An 18,514-nucleotide genomic window follows, 5' to 3' on the forward strand; every position below is an offset into this window, starting at 1 on the left:
CTGATTCAGCGATGACTGCTGGCATCTTCCATTGTTCAGTTACCATTTTTCCCCTAGGACCCAAAAGTCATCTATGGGGTTTATTTTGGCCTTATGAAAATACCTCAGTTCTTCTGTAGAAAGAGTGTTCTCTCATCAACTAGGGCTGTTTAGTTTCACTGAAATAAATTCCCACAAGAAAGGTTTAATTCTATCCAATAATTACCTATTTTCAAAATAAGATGTTGGTTTAAAATTCCCTTCAAAGGGTGACAAACAGCTCTGACCCTAGTACTTCTTGTGTTTTTCTAGTCTGCTGCCATCCCAGGCATTCCTGGGCCCATGCCTGGATTTCACAGGTCCCATGACCAAGACCTCAGATAGCAGCCTCAGTTTCAAATCCTGATTCACAGGCCAACCAGTGACACAGCCCGAGGGAGTTGGATGCGCCTCTGAAGCTGTGTTAGAAAATGCGGTAGCTCAGGAATGGGGGGAGTCCCTCCAGACCCCAGTGTAAGGGAGACTCATGTCATCTCCCCCTGGGTTCAGCCTGACCTGGAACCAAGAATGAATGGCACGTGTGCTGAAGGAAGAGTGGACTAGGAGACCCACACTAACCAGCCCAGGGAGCACGTAGATGCTCGATAAATGATCGAGAGCAGCGGGGCAGGCGGGATGGCCAGGACTTGGGCTGCGGGGGGAGAAGGAAGGAGCCACGGCTTAGAGGGGCAGAGGCTCTGCGGGTAAAGCGTGTGCCCGGGGCCTTGCCCCAGATGTGACCTCAGCCCATCTCCCCTCTCTGTCCCGAACAGCTATATGTGGCCACCGTGCTGCAAGAGCCGGAGATGAACCTGACCCCAGCCTCCTCCCCCGCCCGGCACACCTACGGCACCATGAACGGACAGCCGGAAGAGGGAGAAGAGGAGAGTGGTGTGAGGGGCTTTGCAAGGGAGCTGGACTCGGCCCAGTTCCAGGAAGGGCTGGAACTGGAGGGCCAGAGCCAGTACCACTGACCAGGACCCAAGGCCTCCACCTGGCGATGCCAGCTGGGCGTGGCGGCCAGGGGAGAGCCCAGCAGGGGGAGGCAGGAGGGTGGCCTGGACCGCCCCACTACCTCCTGCAGACTTTGGGAGGGCCCCAACGGAGCCCTGGCTCTCTGTCGGCCACGTGGAGGCCCCGACCTGCTGACCAGCTAGAACGGGAGATGACAGGCAGTGTCGAGGGACCCCAGGATGGGATGGAGGATACCGGCGAGCACCATGTCTTGGGAGCCGGGGCTGGAGCCCTGAGCACAGAGACTGAGGGCTGGGGGACATTCCTGGGGTCACGGTGGAGAAGGTTTGCGTCAGGGAAGACGCAGGAGGAAGCCCACTGAAGACTCTCTGGGGTCTTCGCCACCCTTCCACCAGCTGCCCTGCCCAAGGAGCTTCTGCTGCTGTCCTACCCTCACCCTCCCTCCCAGCCCACCCCTCTCCTGCAGTCTGAGGAAGCAAAGGTATGTATGCTGGGCCTCGCCAGCAAGACACAGACGGCCACCTCCTCCGGGTTTCCCTGCATGGGGATCTGTAAAGAGAAAGTCTCTGCACCCACCCGCAGGCAGGGGCAGCTGAGACCATAGACTTAAAGGAGGTGACTGAGCCCCTTCCTATTCCTCTGCCCATCATCAGATGTCCCCAGGAGCAGCAGGGTAGAGAGCCTTCTCCTCTCTGTTCCTGCAAGAGTAGCTGGGATGTGGTCACGCAGGGCTCATTAAATGGGACCTGTGTGCATTTTGATGAAGGCTGCTGGTTACTGTAAGGTGGGCGGGGCAGAGGCAGACTTCATGGAAGGAGGTCTTCTCCCGAAACGCTGAGTGATGAGAAACCCGATATACCCCCGCAAGCCCCAGGGCCTAATGAGAGGACCCCCAAGGTCGAGGATGTGGCCACTGAGAGCTGCTCCGGCCGCATACCCATCTGAGTGCCTAGGCCCCAAGGTGGGGGGTAACTGAGGGTGAGAAGCCCATGCTGCAAACTGAAGGCACTGGCCTCTCCCCGGCCTCCGAGCAGGACCCTTCCTCTCCTCTCGGGGCCGCCCTGCACTCTGCACTGAAGAGCCGTCCAGTGGCCTCCAGTGTGGTCCTGGCTCAGACACTGCAGATGCCCTGCGGGGGATTGAGGGGCGCAGGTGGGAGCCGCGTCCTCCATGGACAGGCAGGGTAAGGCTGCCCTCCCGGGGCGGCCCCCACCCGAGGCCGGGAGGAGCCGAATCCTGAGTGGGAACAACGCTGGGGACATCACTGCTGCAGGCCAGGGGTGTGCAGGCCTCTGGGGACAGGCCCCCATCAGGACCACCAGGCAGCCAGCAGGGGGAGACACGAAGAAGGGCTGGCCAGGGCCTGGGTGGACCAGAATGAGCCAAATGGGGTCTGCCTGCTCTAGAGCTCTCCTGAGCTCCCTCCTCCAAAGGTCGCGGCCCCTGCAGCCAACGTACTGAGGGTGGGCATCCAGGTTCACCTCACCTGGGTGTTTCCCACCGGCTGCCGGGCACACACATGCTCCTGAGCTCAGATCATCTGAGCCTCACTGCTGCTCCACCTGTGCCCACATCCCGGCTCCAGAAGCTCCAAGCTTGACCCCAGAGGAGAAGTAGCACCTGAGGGGCAAATATTGCTCTCCCCCGAGAGCTCAGCCCAGACCTTGGCATGAGGAATCTTTCCAGAGAGCCTGGCTCATCTGGGAGGAGCCCGTCTCTCCTCGTCCAGGTAGGAATAAGGAGGAAGTTATACCCAGCTGGCCCCTCGTAAACCCAGGCCCCGCAGGGCTATCTCCCCCAAGCATTTCACCAGCCAACAGGGGGAAGTGGTCCTTTCCAGGACAGTCCAGCACGGAGCCCTGCCCACCATGGGGAGGTGGCAGCTCCAGGCCCTGCCCCACCCCCAGGTGTGTGGCGAGGGCCATCCTGCCAGAAGCTGGCCTGAGGGCTCTCCTTCACTTGGCACTACTTGCTGGCATCCGCCCCGGCCTCCGCAGCTCCTGCGGGACTATTCCTGCTGCTTGTCTCGCCTCCCACTGCCCAGCTGGCAGCCTGTGGAAGCTACATATGGAAAGGTCCCAGCAGATGCTATGGCAGCATGGCTGGGGCTTCCCCCTCTGAATCTGGGTCAAGTGCAGTCTGGTTCTGAGAGAAGACGGTGAGGATGTTGGGAACGTTGCTGCGTCTACTGGCTTCTCTACTCTTCCCGGAGACCCCGGCCACAGCCGCTCGACCTCCCGTGGTCACTGCTACGGGTGTGGGCGTACTTTGGTTCGTTACACGCCACATCCAGGCCCTCCTCAAGCATCTCCCCTCCAACCTGCTCTCTCGGCCCACATGCTTCTCACCCACGGGCCTCCGCCTACCACCATCCACCCCATCCCACTGCCCACTTCCCAGCTGCCCCTGCCCCATCTGTTCCCCCAACCCCGCCTCTCAGACCTGATCCTCTCTGGAGGGAGCTGCCTCGGGGGACCAGGTATCGCCTAGAGCCTTTGAGAAGTGCCCCTCCCGGGGCCTAGGGCAGCTCCATGCTTGCCTGCCTCTTCCTCAGACGCTTCTGGAAGCAAAGTGCCTATCAGCAGCATTGCATCCTCTGGGGACCCCGGTGGGGAGTGTGGACTTCCCTTGGCCATCTCACCACTAAAGGAATGTGCCAGAATGCGGAATCTTCTTCTTATTAACGCTATGACCGTGCCTTGAATAAACAAGTCCTCCCAACCTCTGCTGGCCTGTGCCTCTGCATCTGAACCAGCCCAGCAGGGCTTTCCCTCCATCTAGAAGGAGCCAGAGCTCCCTGAGGTGGCCAGGCTGGAGCACCACATCTTGCTTTGTGGCTTTGGCCCCTGGGTCCAGAGCTGCCACTCTGGGACCCTTGACCCCTGAGGCCTTCCCTGGCCCCTGTCCTCACAGGGGAAGGCCTGGCAAATGCTACCTTGTCTGCTGGAGAAACAGGAAGTGAATCTGCCTCTTTCCACTGCGGATGCTCTGAGAGTCTCCTGAGCAGTAGGGGAGAACTTTTCCGGTCCATGAGCTACCCAGGAAGCCACCAGGGCAGCCTTTCCTGGGCAGCAGAAGCCCTGGGGTGAGCGCTGGGCCCTGAGAGCAGGCCCCCGGCCAGATGAGCAGCCGGGCTTGACGAGACCAAGACTTCAGGTGGGAGCCCCCAGGGAGCAGCAGGCTGGGCTCAGGTCTGCACCAGCCTCCGCCAGCAGCACGAGGGCAGGGGGGGGTCAGGGAGAGAGTGGGCATTAGGGGGGCACGTGGGGCTGCCACAGCAGGCCCTGCACAGGAGAAGAAAACCCTCCAGCAAAGGGCAGTTACGTCTGCTGCCACACCTGTGGCAAGGGGGGTAAAGTCCCTGCCCTGGGGGACATGTGTCCTGGCCCTTCCTCTAGCTAGCTCGCTGACCCTGGGCTGGTCACCTCATCCTGAAAGCAGGAGGACAGGAGGCTGACCACTCTGTCTCATGACTGAATAGAGCAGATTCAGCCGCAGGGACAGGGTGTGGAGGGGGGCTTCCTCCCCCGCTGCTCCCTGTGAGGACAGAGGCCACTCTTGGGGCACGGTGCCCAAGGGATGCTCCTGAGCCCCCGTCGCTGGACCTTCTCCTCAAGCTTTCATAGTCCACCCATGGGCAAGGGCTCAAAGCCCCCCATGGTGTGAACCTGGGCAGGGGGCCAGGGCCCATCCCCTTGACCCCTCTCCCCTCAAAGCAATTATCTTCCAAGTTGAGTCAGATGAAATCCACAAGAGATGCTTCAGTGGGGAGAGGAGTAGGAAGACCACCCTGGCCGGGTGGGAGGGGCTAGGTCCTGCTGCCTGGGAATGGGGATCAGGGGGTTAAGGAGGGGGGCAGTGGGCAGATGGCCAAGAGGGAGGCCTGGTGCCAGCGAGGTACAGGATGCCAGCTCCATGGGGCTCCGCCCAAGAGGGCATTGGTGCACCAGACTGAGTGCCGGGTTGGGCTCTGTGGGACTGGGGAGGAAGCAGAAGGGCCCTGGGCTCCAGGAGGCTGTGCCTGGAGGCCAAGCTTGGGGCAGCTCCCTGCCACCCTCCCAAAGCCGTCATACTCGGGAAGCTCCATGCTGGCCGACTCTGGGTTTCTGAGCTCGCTCTGTGAAGGGCCCGGGAAAGCATGGCGGAGCCTGGCTTATGGGAAGACCGTTCACAGGTTTTTTCAACAGAGGCTGCTTTTTGAACATCTGAGGTCCCACCTTGACAACCAGTAGCCCAGCATCCCTCAAGCTTCAAGTGCTGGGTCTCTAGCCCAGCTGCAAATTGGAGTATCCTGGGAGATTTTAAACAATCCCAACATCCAGGTCCCCTCCATGAACAAGCCAGAATTTCTGGGGTGGGGCCCGGACATTTCTATTTTACGAAATCCCCCGGTGACTCTGGTGTGTAGGAGGGTTCAGTGAGCAAGGCTCTCATGGAGCCGAAAGGAAAACCATCCCAGCCTCACGGCCCTGGAACTGCGCAAGCTGGTCTCAGCACCTCACACTGCCTCTCACCTCAGGGAGCGGGTGGCCCTGTAGCTTGTACGTAGTCACAAATCCGTAGGCTGGGAAACCTCTCCTCCCTTCACTCTGCCTCCAGAGAGCTCAGAAGGCAGGTGCCTGGTAGGTAACCAAAGATTAGGCCCAAACCAGCATTTTCCTTTGGGCTTACAAGCAGGTAATGCCTAGCATGGGCACAACTTCTGTTGTAATCATCTTACTTTGCAGTAAGTACTACTGTTGGGCCAGAGAGACACACACACACCAGCTTCAGGGGTCATTTCTGCCTGTCTGGTCACCTTCAGCAGTGGTTTGAAGCCTCTCCTCTTCTATCCAAACATAGAGCCCAAAGTGGCTTTCCTGACAGCCTTCCCATGTGGAATGCAATAGATTATAAGTACAGTAAACAAATTTACATAGTGGGAGGCCAGGATAGGTGCTTTGAAGACAAAATAAAGCAGGATGGGGGGAGCTGTCTAGAGATGGGGAGGATGGGGCACGAGCTCTGTGGGAACGCAACATGAGACACGTGAGCCAGTGGAGGCTGCATGAAGGGAGTGGGGACTAAATGCGGGGCCCGAGGACCAGCGAGGAGGCCAGAGTGGCCAGAGCAGAGTGAGCGAGGGGAAAAGAGGAGGGAGGCGAGGTCTGAGGGGACCCTGGGGCTCTGTGGGCTAAGCTACTGGAGGGTTCTGAGCAGGGGAGAGACATGATCTCCTTACTAGCCACTGGGTGGGGACAACACGGAAGCAGAAAGCCCCGCTGGGGACTCTGTTGAGGCATCCAGGGGGCGACAGTACCGTAGCTCAGCCAAGGACAGGGCAGTGAAAGAGGAGAGAGGTAGTGAAATTCGGAGTAGGGCCTGGGGATCCCTGGATAGATTCGATGGGGGGGGGCGGTCTGAGAGAAAGCAAGGAGGTAAGGATGACTCCCAGTTCTTCAGCCTAAACAACTGGGTAAGCTGGTTTACCAAAGCAGAGAACGCTGGGAAGGAGCATGTCTGGGAAAAAGACCAAGTGTTCCGTTTTGGTTGTGTTACGTCTGAGATGGTGCCTTGTGTGGACGTTGGGCAGGTGGCTGGATACAGAGTCTGGAGTAAGGGAGAGTTGGGCTGGAGGTGTAAACTCCAGAGTCATCAGCGTCCGGATGGTGTTGAAAGCACGGGACTGGCTGCGACCTCTACAGGCGCAAGCGTAGGTCGGAGAGAGATGGGAAGGAGAATCTGCAAGGGAGACTGAAAAGGAGTGGCAGAGGGGAAGGAGGGAAACCAGGAAAGCCTGGCGTCCCGGAAGCCAAGGGAAGAAAGGGACTCAAAGGGGAAGGGGGACCCCAGCTCTAATCACACTTGACAACAAACACGGGGCAGAGAGGAATGAGCTCAAAGACGCCACCAAGAAGCATCGGCCAAGTCAAATGCCAGACATGCCACTGAACTAATAACCAGGTTTCACCCACAAATCAATAGCCTGGGGGAGGAGGCGAGAGGCTGGTAGAGAATAAGAGGTTTAGGAGACACAACCAGATACAGTGTGTGGCCCTTGATTGCATCTTGAACAAACCAGCTGCAGAAAGACATCTTTGAGATACCAGGGAAATTTGAATATGAACTGGGTGTTCTTAGGTGATGTTGAGGAGATAACTGTTCATCTTGGTAGGTATGTTGACAGCATGAGTTAAAAGGTAAAACAACAACAAAAAAAATCAGCTGAAATTCATATGGAAGACTTTACGAGTGAAAGAACATGATGTCTGGGGTTAGCTTTGAAACTGTCCAGCAAAAGAAAAGGGCAGGGGGAGGTCTTGAGTTGCTTCACTGCTGATTCCCGGTGAAGGGTACATGGAGATCTGTTAGGCTCTGATTTTTGTGTATGTTAACATGTCTCCATGATAAAAAGTTTAAAGATAGAAGAAGGGGTGATCAGCCCTTCCAAGTGCTGCTGAGCAGAAGAGGAAGATGAACACTGAGACGTGGCCCCTGACTTTGGCAGGATAGAGATTGTTGGTGACCTTGACAGGAAGATAGGTGGGTGGATGAAAGCCTGGTTGAAATGGGTTACCATCCTCTCACAGGAGTGAGGACGTGAGAACGGCGAGGAAAGACAACTCTTCTGAAGAGTTTGCTATCAAAGGAAGTAAAGAAACAGGGTGGTAGCTGGAGAGGGAAGGGGGCGGTGAGGGAGGGGAGGTTCTTTGTGTAGAACGCGAGATATGGGCTGATGGATTGAGGAGAAGAGAGAGAGGATTCCAGGGCTGAGACCTGGAATGGAGGAGGAAGGAACTACCCGCCCCGCACACACACACACACACACACACACACACACTCACACGCACGTACATGCAGACACGCACAAGTGGATAGGATGGCTTAAGACACATCAGAGGAGGCTGTTTGGCTTCTCCAGAGGCAGGTCACCCCAGTCTCCTGGGTGGGTGTCAAACATTCAGGAGCCCTAGGCCAGGCTTGGCCACCAGATCCTGAGCCGCTGTTTGGTCACACAGCAGAGGAGGCCTCCTCACTGGAGCCTGTATGGGCACAAGAAAAAGATACTTTTGATGCCCCAGTGGGAAAAGCACTCCTAACACGCTCCAGACCCAACGTCTGCAGTCACACAGCCTGGCAGGCCTGGCCCCCTGAGCTCAACAAAAATGAGGCCCCAGCTGGAGCTAGGGAGGCTCTGCTGGTGCCCGTGGCATTGGTCTGGGCTGAGAAAACCAGACTTCGGGGTGTGGGTAGCTGGCCTGGGTGCAGTCCCTCCAGCCATTCACAGCCCAGCTCCAGGACCCCACACCTAGGAGGCCAGGAGCACGTGGCTGGTTAAGCCCGAGGCTGCTCGGAGGAAGCCCGCTTTTTTTTTTTTTTTTTTTTTTTTGCGGTACGCGGGCCTCTCACTGCTGTGGCCTCTCCCGTTGCGGAGCACAGGCTCCGGACGCGCAGGCTCAGCGGCCATGGCTCACGGGCCCAGCCGCTCCACGGCATGTGGGATCTTCCCGGACCGGGGCACGAACCTGCATCCCCTGCATCGGCAGGCAGACTCTCAACCACTGCGCCACCAGGGAAGCCCGGAAGCCCGCTCTTAAAGTCACTCGCTCCCCGTGCCCCCGGCTATGTCTCTACTGTTGTCTGCATGCTCCTCATAACCACACACACACACACACACTCACACACTCACACTCACACCTGCTCTTCAACTCCAATGTGCACCCGGGTTATCACGTTTAGTCTCCTTAAAAAGACCACCCTGGGATTGGCACCTACCCCTGCCAAGAGGATCTAGAAGCTTTCCTCAGAAACACTGCAAGATTTGGTGCTGCTGTCCTGGCACCTAATCCATTCAATCCATTCAATCCCTGGCCTCACCTTGTCCACCAGCAGGTGGGCTCCCAGACCCCTGAGCAGTGAACTGCTTCAGACTCTGGACTAGTGTGGGTATATGTTGTAACAAACCAACCCCCAAATGTACAATGGCACAAACACAGTAGAAGTTCATGTCTCTTTCCTGTAAAATTCAAAATCGGTGAGCCCCTGCTCTACATGCTGGAGAAGTACTTGGACCCTGCAAGGCACTTCTGATTAGTGGGTGCTCTCCAAGCAGTGATTCAGGGACCCAGCTCCTTCCACCTGTGACTCTGCCACGTTCAATGCGTGGCCCTCAAGGTCACTGTGAGGTCTGCATCAAGCTGATGGAAGGATGACAGAGCACAGAGGGGCATGCAGGAGTTTGTGGGGACCAGGTTTGGAAGTGGTATACATGTCCACACATTCCATTGGCCAGAACTCAGTCACATGTCCCACCTAAATGCAAGGGACGCTGGGAAATGTAGTCCAGTTGTGTGCCCTGCCAGCCAGTTTCCACCACAGACCCCTGGCTCCATCTCGGCCACTGGCTTCCCCACACCTTTCCCTACTTTTCCACCCACTCTGGCCTTGGCCCTGCTGAACCCATCCTCCCACCCTGTCCTACATCCACCGCCCTGCATCTTCATCTGGCCACAAGCCAACACCAAAGAAAAGACCAGTCCCAGTGGGTCAGAGGGGCACACAAAATAGGTTTATTTCTCATAAGTTTATACAACCACAGCACACAGCAGAAGATAAAACTGGAGACAGCTCTGGGCGAGGGCAGGGGGCCTCTCCTGCAGCTTTCTCTTCTATCCATCCAGCTAAGTACAGGAACACAGCAGGTAGTAAATATGGGGAGCTGTGGACCCGCCGTCGATATGGGCAGAGGCAGAAAGGGTGGTGAGGGAAATGAGACTCAGGGTCCGACAGAGTCCGGGGTGAGCAAGAGCCGCTGGGAGTCAGGTCTCTTGGGAATGAAGCCCTCCTCCTTCCTTGCCCTTCCGCAGCCTCACCCCACCCTGGCTGGCTGGCTGGTTCTTACAGAGCAATAATAGGGGAGCTCCCACCAGACACTACAGAAGAAAAACTACTCTGTCGGGCGGCATGTGAGTGGGCCCCCAAGACGCAGATAAGCCCCATCACGGAGCCAGGTCTCCCTTCCTCAGCAGCTCTCCTGGCCCCCTGCTCCTGCTGCCCGTGATTCCACCATGAAGGCTGAAGCTATCCCACCTCTTTCCTTGTGAAAAGCAAACACCCCTGGGAGAGAAAAGCGCTGAAGGCAGGCAAGCTGGGAAGGTGCCCGAAGCTCAGCCACGCCACTGCCCCTCTTGGCCCAGGCTCGCCTGGGAAGGGAGGGTGACAGAAGAGCCCATTCCCTCAAAGCCCCATACCCTCTGGGTCCGTGCCACCTCTGCTACCAAAACGCTGCTCCTCCTCCTGGAAGAAGAGGGGAGGCCACAGAAGAAAGAAGGCCAGCAGGGAGGAAGCTACTGGAAATTCAAGGAAATCCGAAGGCCCCTTTCTAAGGAAAAGCCACCCTGTCTGCAGTTGGGGGTGAGGGAGACTGAGACGCAGCCCTGCTCCATCACCTCTCCGGCATGGCCAAGGGGACAAGGACCATGATGCAGGGAGGCCTAAGGGAGCCTGGGCTACAATGGACACAGACCAACAAGTAGACACAGACCGTCAGGGGCCACCAGGCGGAGGCCGCTGGGCAGGGCCGCCTCTTAATCGCCATCCCAGCCACGACTCATGGCCTGTACCACGGCTCCGTAGAGCTGGCTCCAGGCAGCCCGCATGGCTGGTGTGAAGGCAGGGCCCAGGCACTTCTCCAGCATGTAGAGCAGGGACTCACCCACCGTCTGCAGAGGCAAGGGGCACCTGTCATTCCCAAAGGCAGGAAGGCGTGCCCTCATTCCACAGGTGAGAAAACTGAGGCTTGGGGCTGGTAAGGACTCCTGGGCTTTTCTTCTCTCCTTCACGGGGGTCCATGCTTCCTGAGCAGGATTCTGCCCCAATCCTTGCGTACACCTTAAAGGTGAGGCTTTAAAGTGAACAAAGCATTTCACTCCACTCCCAGCCTCACAACCACCCCATGAGTGGAGCCGAGGCATTGCCTGGGACCTCCAGCTCAGACCAAGCAAAGTCATTGCCTCCAGGCCTGTTTCCTCCTCTGCAAGACAGCAGTCATGATGTTAAGAGTCCAGGCTCTGCAACCTGAGATGAACCTGAGTTCACTTTCTGACTCTACTACTTACAAGCTGTGTGACCTTGAGCAAGTTAGGCAACCTCTCTGAGCCTCAGATGCTTCATCAGTAAAACAGGGAGTGTAAAACTTCCAACTCATCAGATTGTTGGGATGATTAAATGAGATCATCTCTGAAAAGCTCTTAGCACAGCATCTACACACAGTAAGTCTTCAACAGTAATAACGGTTCTCATGCTTTATTAGTAATTATAAAATACAGTTAGTTTATTCCACAAATATTTACTGAATATGCACTAAATACTAGATACTGTGCTAGTGCTGGGGATGGAGAAAATGACAAGACAAACTCAGTGCCTTCCTCAAGCTGTGTACGTCTGGCAAGGTGACTGTGTGGTAGGCTGTCAGGTCAGGGTCCCCAGTGAGCCACACCTCAAGGATTCACACCCTTGACACTGGGCTCATCCATGTGACTGGCTTTGGCCAATGGGACATTAGCAAGAGTGATGCATGCAGAGGCTGGCTTGTCCTCTTGAAACACTCCCTCTCGGAGCTCAGGTGCCACTCTGTAAAGAATCTCAGCTAGACTATTGAGCAGTAAGAGGCCACATGGAGAGAGATCCCGAAGGGTGACAGGCCATCTTGGACATTCCAGCCCCAGCTGAGCTCCCAGCTGAATGCAGTGCACGCGTGGCTCCAGCCACAGCACATGGAACAGAAGAACCGCTCAAATGAGCCCAGAGAAATCAGAAATCATTGTTTTAAGCCAGGTTGTTCTGGGATGGTTTTATACACAGCAATATAAAACTGAGCAGACCAGCTAATCCCAAAGGCTCCTTCACTTCCTATGGTTCTCAGGGAAACCATACCAGAGAAGAAAAATTGGAGGCTCAGAGAGGTCAAGGCAGTGCCAGGGTCACACAGCAAGTACATAACAATGCATGCCCCAGCCCCTGTCATCTGAGGGTATAGGAGTGGGAAGGATGAACAGGTGGACAGGAGAGGCCTGGGAGGGAGTGGTGGCCTCAGGCCAGGAGCTTTGGAGAGAGAAAGAGCCCCTTTACCCACCGAGAAGGAGCTGAGCTTCACACCCACTGCCCGGTGCTTCCTGCCCAGGCTGGCAAGGTACTCCTCCAGCGAGGACAGGTCCTCCACGTTGGTCACTGCAGCATCGATCACCAGCATCACCTGCCAACGCCAAGGTGGTGGTGAAACAGAGACCAGAGCAACTCCCCATCCCCACTCACAACCAAAATCCAGAACCTGGGGGTCCCAACCAGAAGGAGGAGAGGACCCTCAGTTTTCCAGTATCAGAGACGAAAGGCAGCCTGCGTCTGCATACACTAGGCACTCAACATATGGTGGCCAAACTGCTAGTGTTACACCATGGAGGAAGCTGCTCTCTTCTGAGGGGCTCAAAGCCCTAAACACACCTGCTGGACAGTGTTGTCCTCCTGGGACGAGGGGACACGGAGGCCCTGTGAGAGTCGCCAGCCTCTAAGAAAACCCCAGCTTGGTTTTCACAGGCAGATGGCCCCTGATGGATCAGCGCCAACACCACCTACAGGAGCCAGGGGACAAGGCCAAGGGCAAATGGCAGAGCTGGGAGTAGCTGGCTGAGAACAGCGTCGGGGAGAAGGCTGACTCGGGTGCCCCAAACTCTGCCCAGCTCAGCGCAAAGGGAAAGGGGCAGATGCCTCTGACAGGAGGGAGCAGAAGGAGGGGACAAGACCAGGGCTGGGGCAGGAAACGAAGTAACTCTCCCGACTTCCTCCTGGTTCGCTCCCAGGAAGGTGCTCCGCCCACCCCTCACCTTCCTGATGTGGTCCAGGAACTCAGGGGAAGAGAGGCAGTCCTCCGGGCTGGAGAACTGGCGGCAGTTGTACTGGAAGAGGGGCAGCAGGTCCGGCTCCAGGTCAAACAGCCTGTGGGTGGAGGCCCGGTGTCAGCCCTGGGGTGTTGCCCCTGCAGGCTCCGTGGGCCCTGGCTGCCCAGCAGCAGGAGAGGGTGGGCAGAGCCTTGGCTGTGAACTATAGCGCACCCTCCAACCTAGCGTGCACCCCTTGGCCAGCTTTGCCGGTGCCCCTCTCCCACCTCTTCCACAACCTGGAAGTGGCATCCTGGAAAAAACAATGTGTCCCCAGGCCTCTCATACGACCTGGCATAGGGTAGCCCCTCCATAAACCATTGAGGGGTGTGGACTGGGACAGGAAGGGGTTCTCAAACAGGAAGCCTGGAGTCCATGGTGGAGAAAAGAAAACCTCTCTCTCTCCCCATCTCCCCCTCTCTCCCCACCCCCCCCTCTCTGCCTCTATCCCCCTCCCTCCCTCCCATTCTTGGGTCAGAACCTCCCAATGTCATCATGCCCAAGGGGGCTTGGGCCAGCAATGATAATTATAGTATATAGAACCCCTTACACTTACTGAGAATTGAGTACTTTACACGTGGTTAACTCATGTATTCCTCACAATCCTAAGCAGTGGGTATAACTGTTATCCCAAGTTTATAGAGGAGGAAACAGAAGCCCAGAGAGGTTAAGTAACTTGCCTAAGGTCACACAGCTTAGGCGTAGCAGAACCACAGAGGGTGCCTGAGGAAACAGTGGGTTTGGGGAAAGCTGGGAGGCACAAGCAGAAGCTCTCAGCCACATCTGGGAAAGCCACTGGGGTTTTGTGTAACTCTGCAAATTTATTCCCTTTTTGTTTGGGGAGGTTTTGTGAAAACCTCTTCAGAAGTTCTGGGCTGGCTTAGGAAGCCAAGCCTCCTGAAAAACCATGGTGAGGTAGCATTGCCTCTTTGGTGATGGCAGAGGGGTTACCTAGACACCCTCAAGCTGAGGTTGAAGACTGGCCTCCCCTTCCCCTTTGGGGTCTGCACACCCCCTTACCCCTCTCTCTAGTGGTGAGAATTGGGCATCTGTCATCCCTTCCCTGGCAGCCCTCTGGTCCTAGCCCAGTCCTTTCCTCAGAAAGGTTTATTCTTTTGTTGGTTGCTGGAAGCTCACACTTCTGGGGCCCGGACCCTGTGCTCTGCAGGCCAGGCGCCCAGTACGCCCTCCCCACACAAGCCCTCGGGACACCCCAGTCTACCGGTATGGGCAGCGGTGGGCACCCCTGCAGTCACCACCCAAGAAAAGACTACTCAGGAGGCACACAGCCAGGGAGGGGGCGCAGCGTGGGGACCGGAGGCCGCTGGCCCAAGTGTAAGGAGGTCCGCCGGAGCGGACCCTGGCCGGCACCCAGAGAGCCCCATAGAGAGCGGGGCGTGCTGGCTCGCAAGACGGGCCACCGCCGTGGGAAGAGCAGCAGGGGCCGCGCCACCCGTCGCCCCGAGCCGCTCCTCTGGCGCACATCTGGAGGCGCCCCAGCGCCCCAGCAGCGGGCTAGTTTCCCTCCTCTGGCGCCAGCTCAGCCGCCTCGAACCCATTCCTGGCGAGGCACCCCAGTACCCGCATCCCGGGGGCGCTCGGGCCGCCCTCACCTGGCGAACAGGACGGTGCCATGCTCCAGCGGGCTGCGGCTCACCTCCCGCCAGCTCTGCCGGATCAGCTCGGGCTCCGGGCGCTCCATGCTCGCCCGGGGACGCGGGGCGCTAGGCTGGGACCCTCGGGGCGCGGGCACCGTCACCGCACGTGCCGCGCCATCTCCGCGGCGACGCGGCCAGTCGGCACCTCCTACGGCCCCCGCGCCTCGGCCGGGCGGGGTCCTGCAACCGCTCCTTCCCCGCCCAGGTGGAGGAGCCCCCGCCGGGCCGGCCCCGCTGGCGCTTCCGGGGACCCCCCTCCGGCCGCTGCGCCCTGCACCCCACGGCTCCGAGAGCGCCCCGCCCAGCGCCGCCCGGGCTGGGGCGCTTTAAAGCAAACGCGGCCCCCGCCCTCCTCTCGTCCGTAAGGACGCGCATCTCTGGGCAACTGGCTCTGGCCGGGGACGACCCGGTGGCCTGGGAAACGACCGGGCTTCAGAGCTTCGCAGAAATCGTCGAGCCTCTCGGGACCTCAGTTTCTCATCTGGTGACACTCCCTAGTTAGGGCAAGGAGTTCAATTTGATCGTCTTAGGTAAGCTCTGAGAGAGCCACCTCTCCAAGAGCCCCACTCAAACACTGCCTGGAGGCATCTGACCCCTTGGAACAGGGTCCCCTTCCTTATGCCCCAACGTGGGCCAGAGAATGCCAGGGCGCCTACCTGTGTGACAAGGCGGAAGCCCGGGAAGGGAGGGAGGAGGTCTGCCCTAGTTCTCGGTATGACTGAGGCACCCCGTGACATTTGGGGACCACCAGGACTCTCAGCTTTAGGGACAGCGCCAAGACCATAGCCATTTCCAGCCAGGCCTGGGTTTTCTTGAGAAATCTGTCAGCTGCCATCTTTAGAAATTTGTCAGCTCATGTTCTAAACCCAGCTCTGCTTGGCCAGGGTGGGGTCTTGGGTGCAGCAGCTGTGAGCGTTCCACTTCTTGGACATTAAGGGAGTTACGCTAGAACATTCTACTATTCAGCGATTTTTAATAGACTTTTGTAAATGTTTAGATAGAAGTACTATTTATTTCTTTAATTTGAAGTTCAGGATACAGAATCTCATGTTTGCCATCCAGGGTGTGAAGTCAATTAGACCTAAATCTTTCTCTTTCTTTTTTTAAAAATATAAATTAATTTATTTATTTTGGCTGCATTGGGCTTTCGTTGCTGCACACGGGCTTTCTCTAGTCACGGCGAGCAGGGCCTACTCTTCGTTGCGGTGCACGGGCTTCTCACGACAGTGGCTTCTCTTGTTGCGGACACGGGCTCTAGGCGCGCAGACTTCAGTAGTTGTGGCGCACAGGCTTCAGTAGTTGTGGCACGTGTGCTCAGTAGTTGTGGCGCACGGGCTTAGTTGCTCCACGGCATGTGGGATCTTCCCGGACCAGGGCTCGAACCTGTGTCCCCTGCACTGGCAGGCGGATTCTTAACCACTGCGCCATCGGGGAAGTCCTAAACCTTTCTCTTTCAAGCATGAAACTTCCTCAGGCCCCGGCCCAGTTCCAGTGGCCCAGGTTTTGAAGAGCAAGACCCTCATTTATCTTTCATTATGTCAAGTCTCCGAGCCTGTCTCCTCTCAGTCTGCCCACCTCTCTTTTTCCATTTCCTAAGCTGTATGGAGGGGGTTGGGAGCGAGGTCTCCAGGAGCCTCTCAGCCCGCCTCCTTCGGTCCCTGGGTACAAGGTGGGTGTGCTGGGGCCTTGGGTCATGAACAGGTTGAGGCTCCGTGCCCAACCCTATGCTAGGCCTGGAGTGTTGAATCTTTGCCTTCTAGAACTTCTCCTGCTGGCCCCCCATCAGGACTGAGGGTCTCAGCAGAACTCCTCTTTCTTACTCCCAGCCGAGCCCGGTGACCATCCCTCTGCCCTCCCTCTTCCGGGGACTCGAGGGTTTAGAGCTATTAGGAATTTAGCTAATAATATAGGACTATTACCCTATTCCTCTCTTCCCCATCCCTCCCCACATCTCGGGGGGCTCTGGGCTGGAGCAGGGGAACAGAGCTGTAAGGCAGCCTGGCTTGTGTCCTAAGGAGTCCAGGAGATCCCCAAGTGAGGACACAAAGGGCCTGGGGGCTGAAGGGAGAAGGCCGGGGTGCTTGGGGATTGGACTCCCAGGTTGGTGTCCCATGGCCCTGCAGCCAGGTCAGCAGGTCACAGGGGAAAACCATGTATATCTCTGGCGACCTTGACCTTTCAGTGCCCAGATGCCCAGTGCTCCAGGCCACCTGGCTTGTCTAAGGCTTCCCACGCCACCCAGTTTGCACTTCCAACAGTCTACACTCAGGACCCTCCTTGCCTGTTTTCTCCTTTGGGCAGGGTCTGGAGTCTGATAGGTTAATGAGTTGATGGCCTTAGCTAGTAAGTGGTGAAGCCAGCACTCACTCTGCCTTTCTAGAGCCAGGAGGTAGGAGGAGAGAGCTGAGTACACTCTAGTCTCCGCTCCCCTGAGTGAAGAGGCCCAAGAACCTGGCTGGGCCTAAGCAGTCAGGGTGGTGTATTCCAGCCAGGAGACAGAGGGTCTGATTCCACATTTGAGGGGCTGGGGGAAAGTCACCGGAGCTCCCCTCCCTGGCATCTGCCCACAACTTGGGCAGGAGGTTCTAATTGAGGAGAGGGTTCAAGTTCTGTTCTAGAGCCAGTGCTGTCACTGAGGCCGATTTGTCACCAACAGTAAAGGGTTAGCATTTATTGAGCATCCATGTCCAGACACTGTGCAAGGGACTTTGCATCATTAACCTTTTTCATTCTCATAATAACTCTGCGAAGTAGATCCTATTTATTATAGCCTGTTTTACTGTTGAGGAAATGGAGGCAACGAAGTTAAGTAACTGGCCCGAGGTCACATAGCTAATAAGTGGTAGGGCCAGGATTTGACCTCTGGACTGACCCTGGCACCTCCAGTAGGCCTCCGTGCTCCACTGCCTTCCTCACTCTAATGGACTGTGAGCAAGAGCTGTGTCCAAAGTTCAGACCAAGCCAGGATCACTGGGTCTGGGTCAAAGGTGTGTCAGAGCTGGCTCTCAGATGGCTTGTGACAGCCAACTGTGCTCACCTTTCCAGCTTCTCATTCAGGAACATCAGGCTGGTAGCCTGAAATAGGCCATGGTGGAGTATATACACCATGAAAATTGGCATATACTACAAATCAGGGCTGTTTTCCTCCCAGGAAGCCACTGGTCTGGGTGCACCAGGAAACACTGGGCGATGAGCTATCGATGCTTTAGGCAGAAGGTACAAAGGAACACGCTAATCTGAGTCTAAGGCTTTTCCGCAGGGGATCCAGGTTGTCCTGGGCAGGTGCTCCTAGTCCCAGGACCAGGCTGGAGAAGCAGAAAAAGCGCAACTTGGCACCTAGTCCTGGCTCTACTATTTACTAATTAGGCAATTAATTGAATATCTCCTGGGTAGAATGGGGACAAAAACAGCACTGACTTCACTGGGCCTTTATGAGGATTCAGTGTCACAGATGCATCACGAGTTGGTAAACTACGCTGTGCCAGTCAAGAAGCGTTTGGTCCTTTTCTAATCTGCCTGTCCTCAACAGTTCCATCCCCTGAGGATCTGCAGGATCCCCTCTCTCTCACCTCCAGCTACTCTTGGTCCTAAGGAGGAGGTCGGTCAGACAGCCCAGAAGATCCCCAGTTTCACAGTGCAGTGGACCCCTCTCCACCCTCAGCTTCTGTCCAAAACATGTCAGCTCTTACCTCCTTTGGACCCTTAACATGACTCCTGATAACAGATGACCCCTGTCAAGATGGGGGCCTCCAGGACTTTCCTGGCAGCCCAGTGGCTAGGACTCCGTGCTTCCAGTGCAGGGGGCACGGGTTCGATCCCTGGTCAGGGGACTAAGATCCCGCAGGCTGCATGGTGTGGCCAAAAACCAAACAAACAAACAAAAAAACAAAACCAAAATAAAACAAAACAAAAAAGATGGCGGCCGCTTTGTAAGCAGAATGGACATTGCTG

At 56.8% G+C, this 18,514-nt stretch overlaps 2 protein-coding genes across 3 annotated transcripts in view; one reads left to right on the plus strand and one right to left on the minus strand.

Moving 5' to 3' along the window:
- Window positions 1-992, plus strand: part of TMEM63C (transmembrane protein 63C) — a gene marked incomplete at both ends in the record, with an annotated part of 33,827 nt that extends 32,835 nt beyond the window's left edge. For both annotated transcript variants that reach the window (XM_081228646.1, XM_081228647.1), the window contains one exon: window positions 792-992. In XM_081228646.1, the coding sequence (XP_081084772.1) occupies window positions 792-992 (201 nt within the window). The remainder of the gene's footprint in view (window positions 1-791) is intronic.
- A 9,567-nt stretch (window positions 993-10,559) lies between these two features.
- NGB (neuroglobin) lies at window positions 10,560-14,607 on the minus strand (the record flags this gene model as incomplete). Its single annotated transcript, XM_081229843.1, has 4 exons — window positions 10,560-10,694; window positions 12,107-12,226; window positions 12,852-12,963; window positions 14,519-14,607. The coding sequence occupies 4 exons, from the start codon at window positions 14,605-14,607 to the stop codon at window positions 10,560-10,562; spliced, it is 456 nt and encodes a 151-aa protein (XP_081085969.1).
- Between the last annotated feature and the right edge of the window lie 3,907 nt (window positions 14,608-18,514).

Source organism: Mesoplodon bidens, assembly GCF_964165515.1.
Source record: "Mesoplodon bidens genome assembly, chromosome: 3".
In the NCBI taxonomy this organism is placed as follows: Eukaryota; Metazoa; Chordata; class Mammalia; order Artiodactyla; family Ziphiidae; genus Mesoplodon; species Mesoplodon bidens.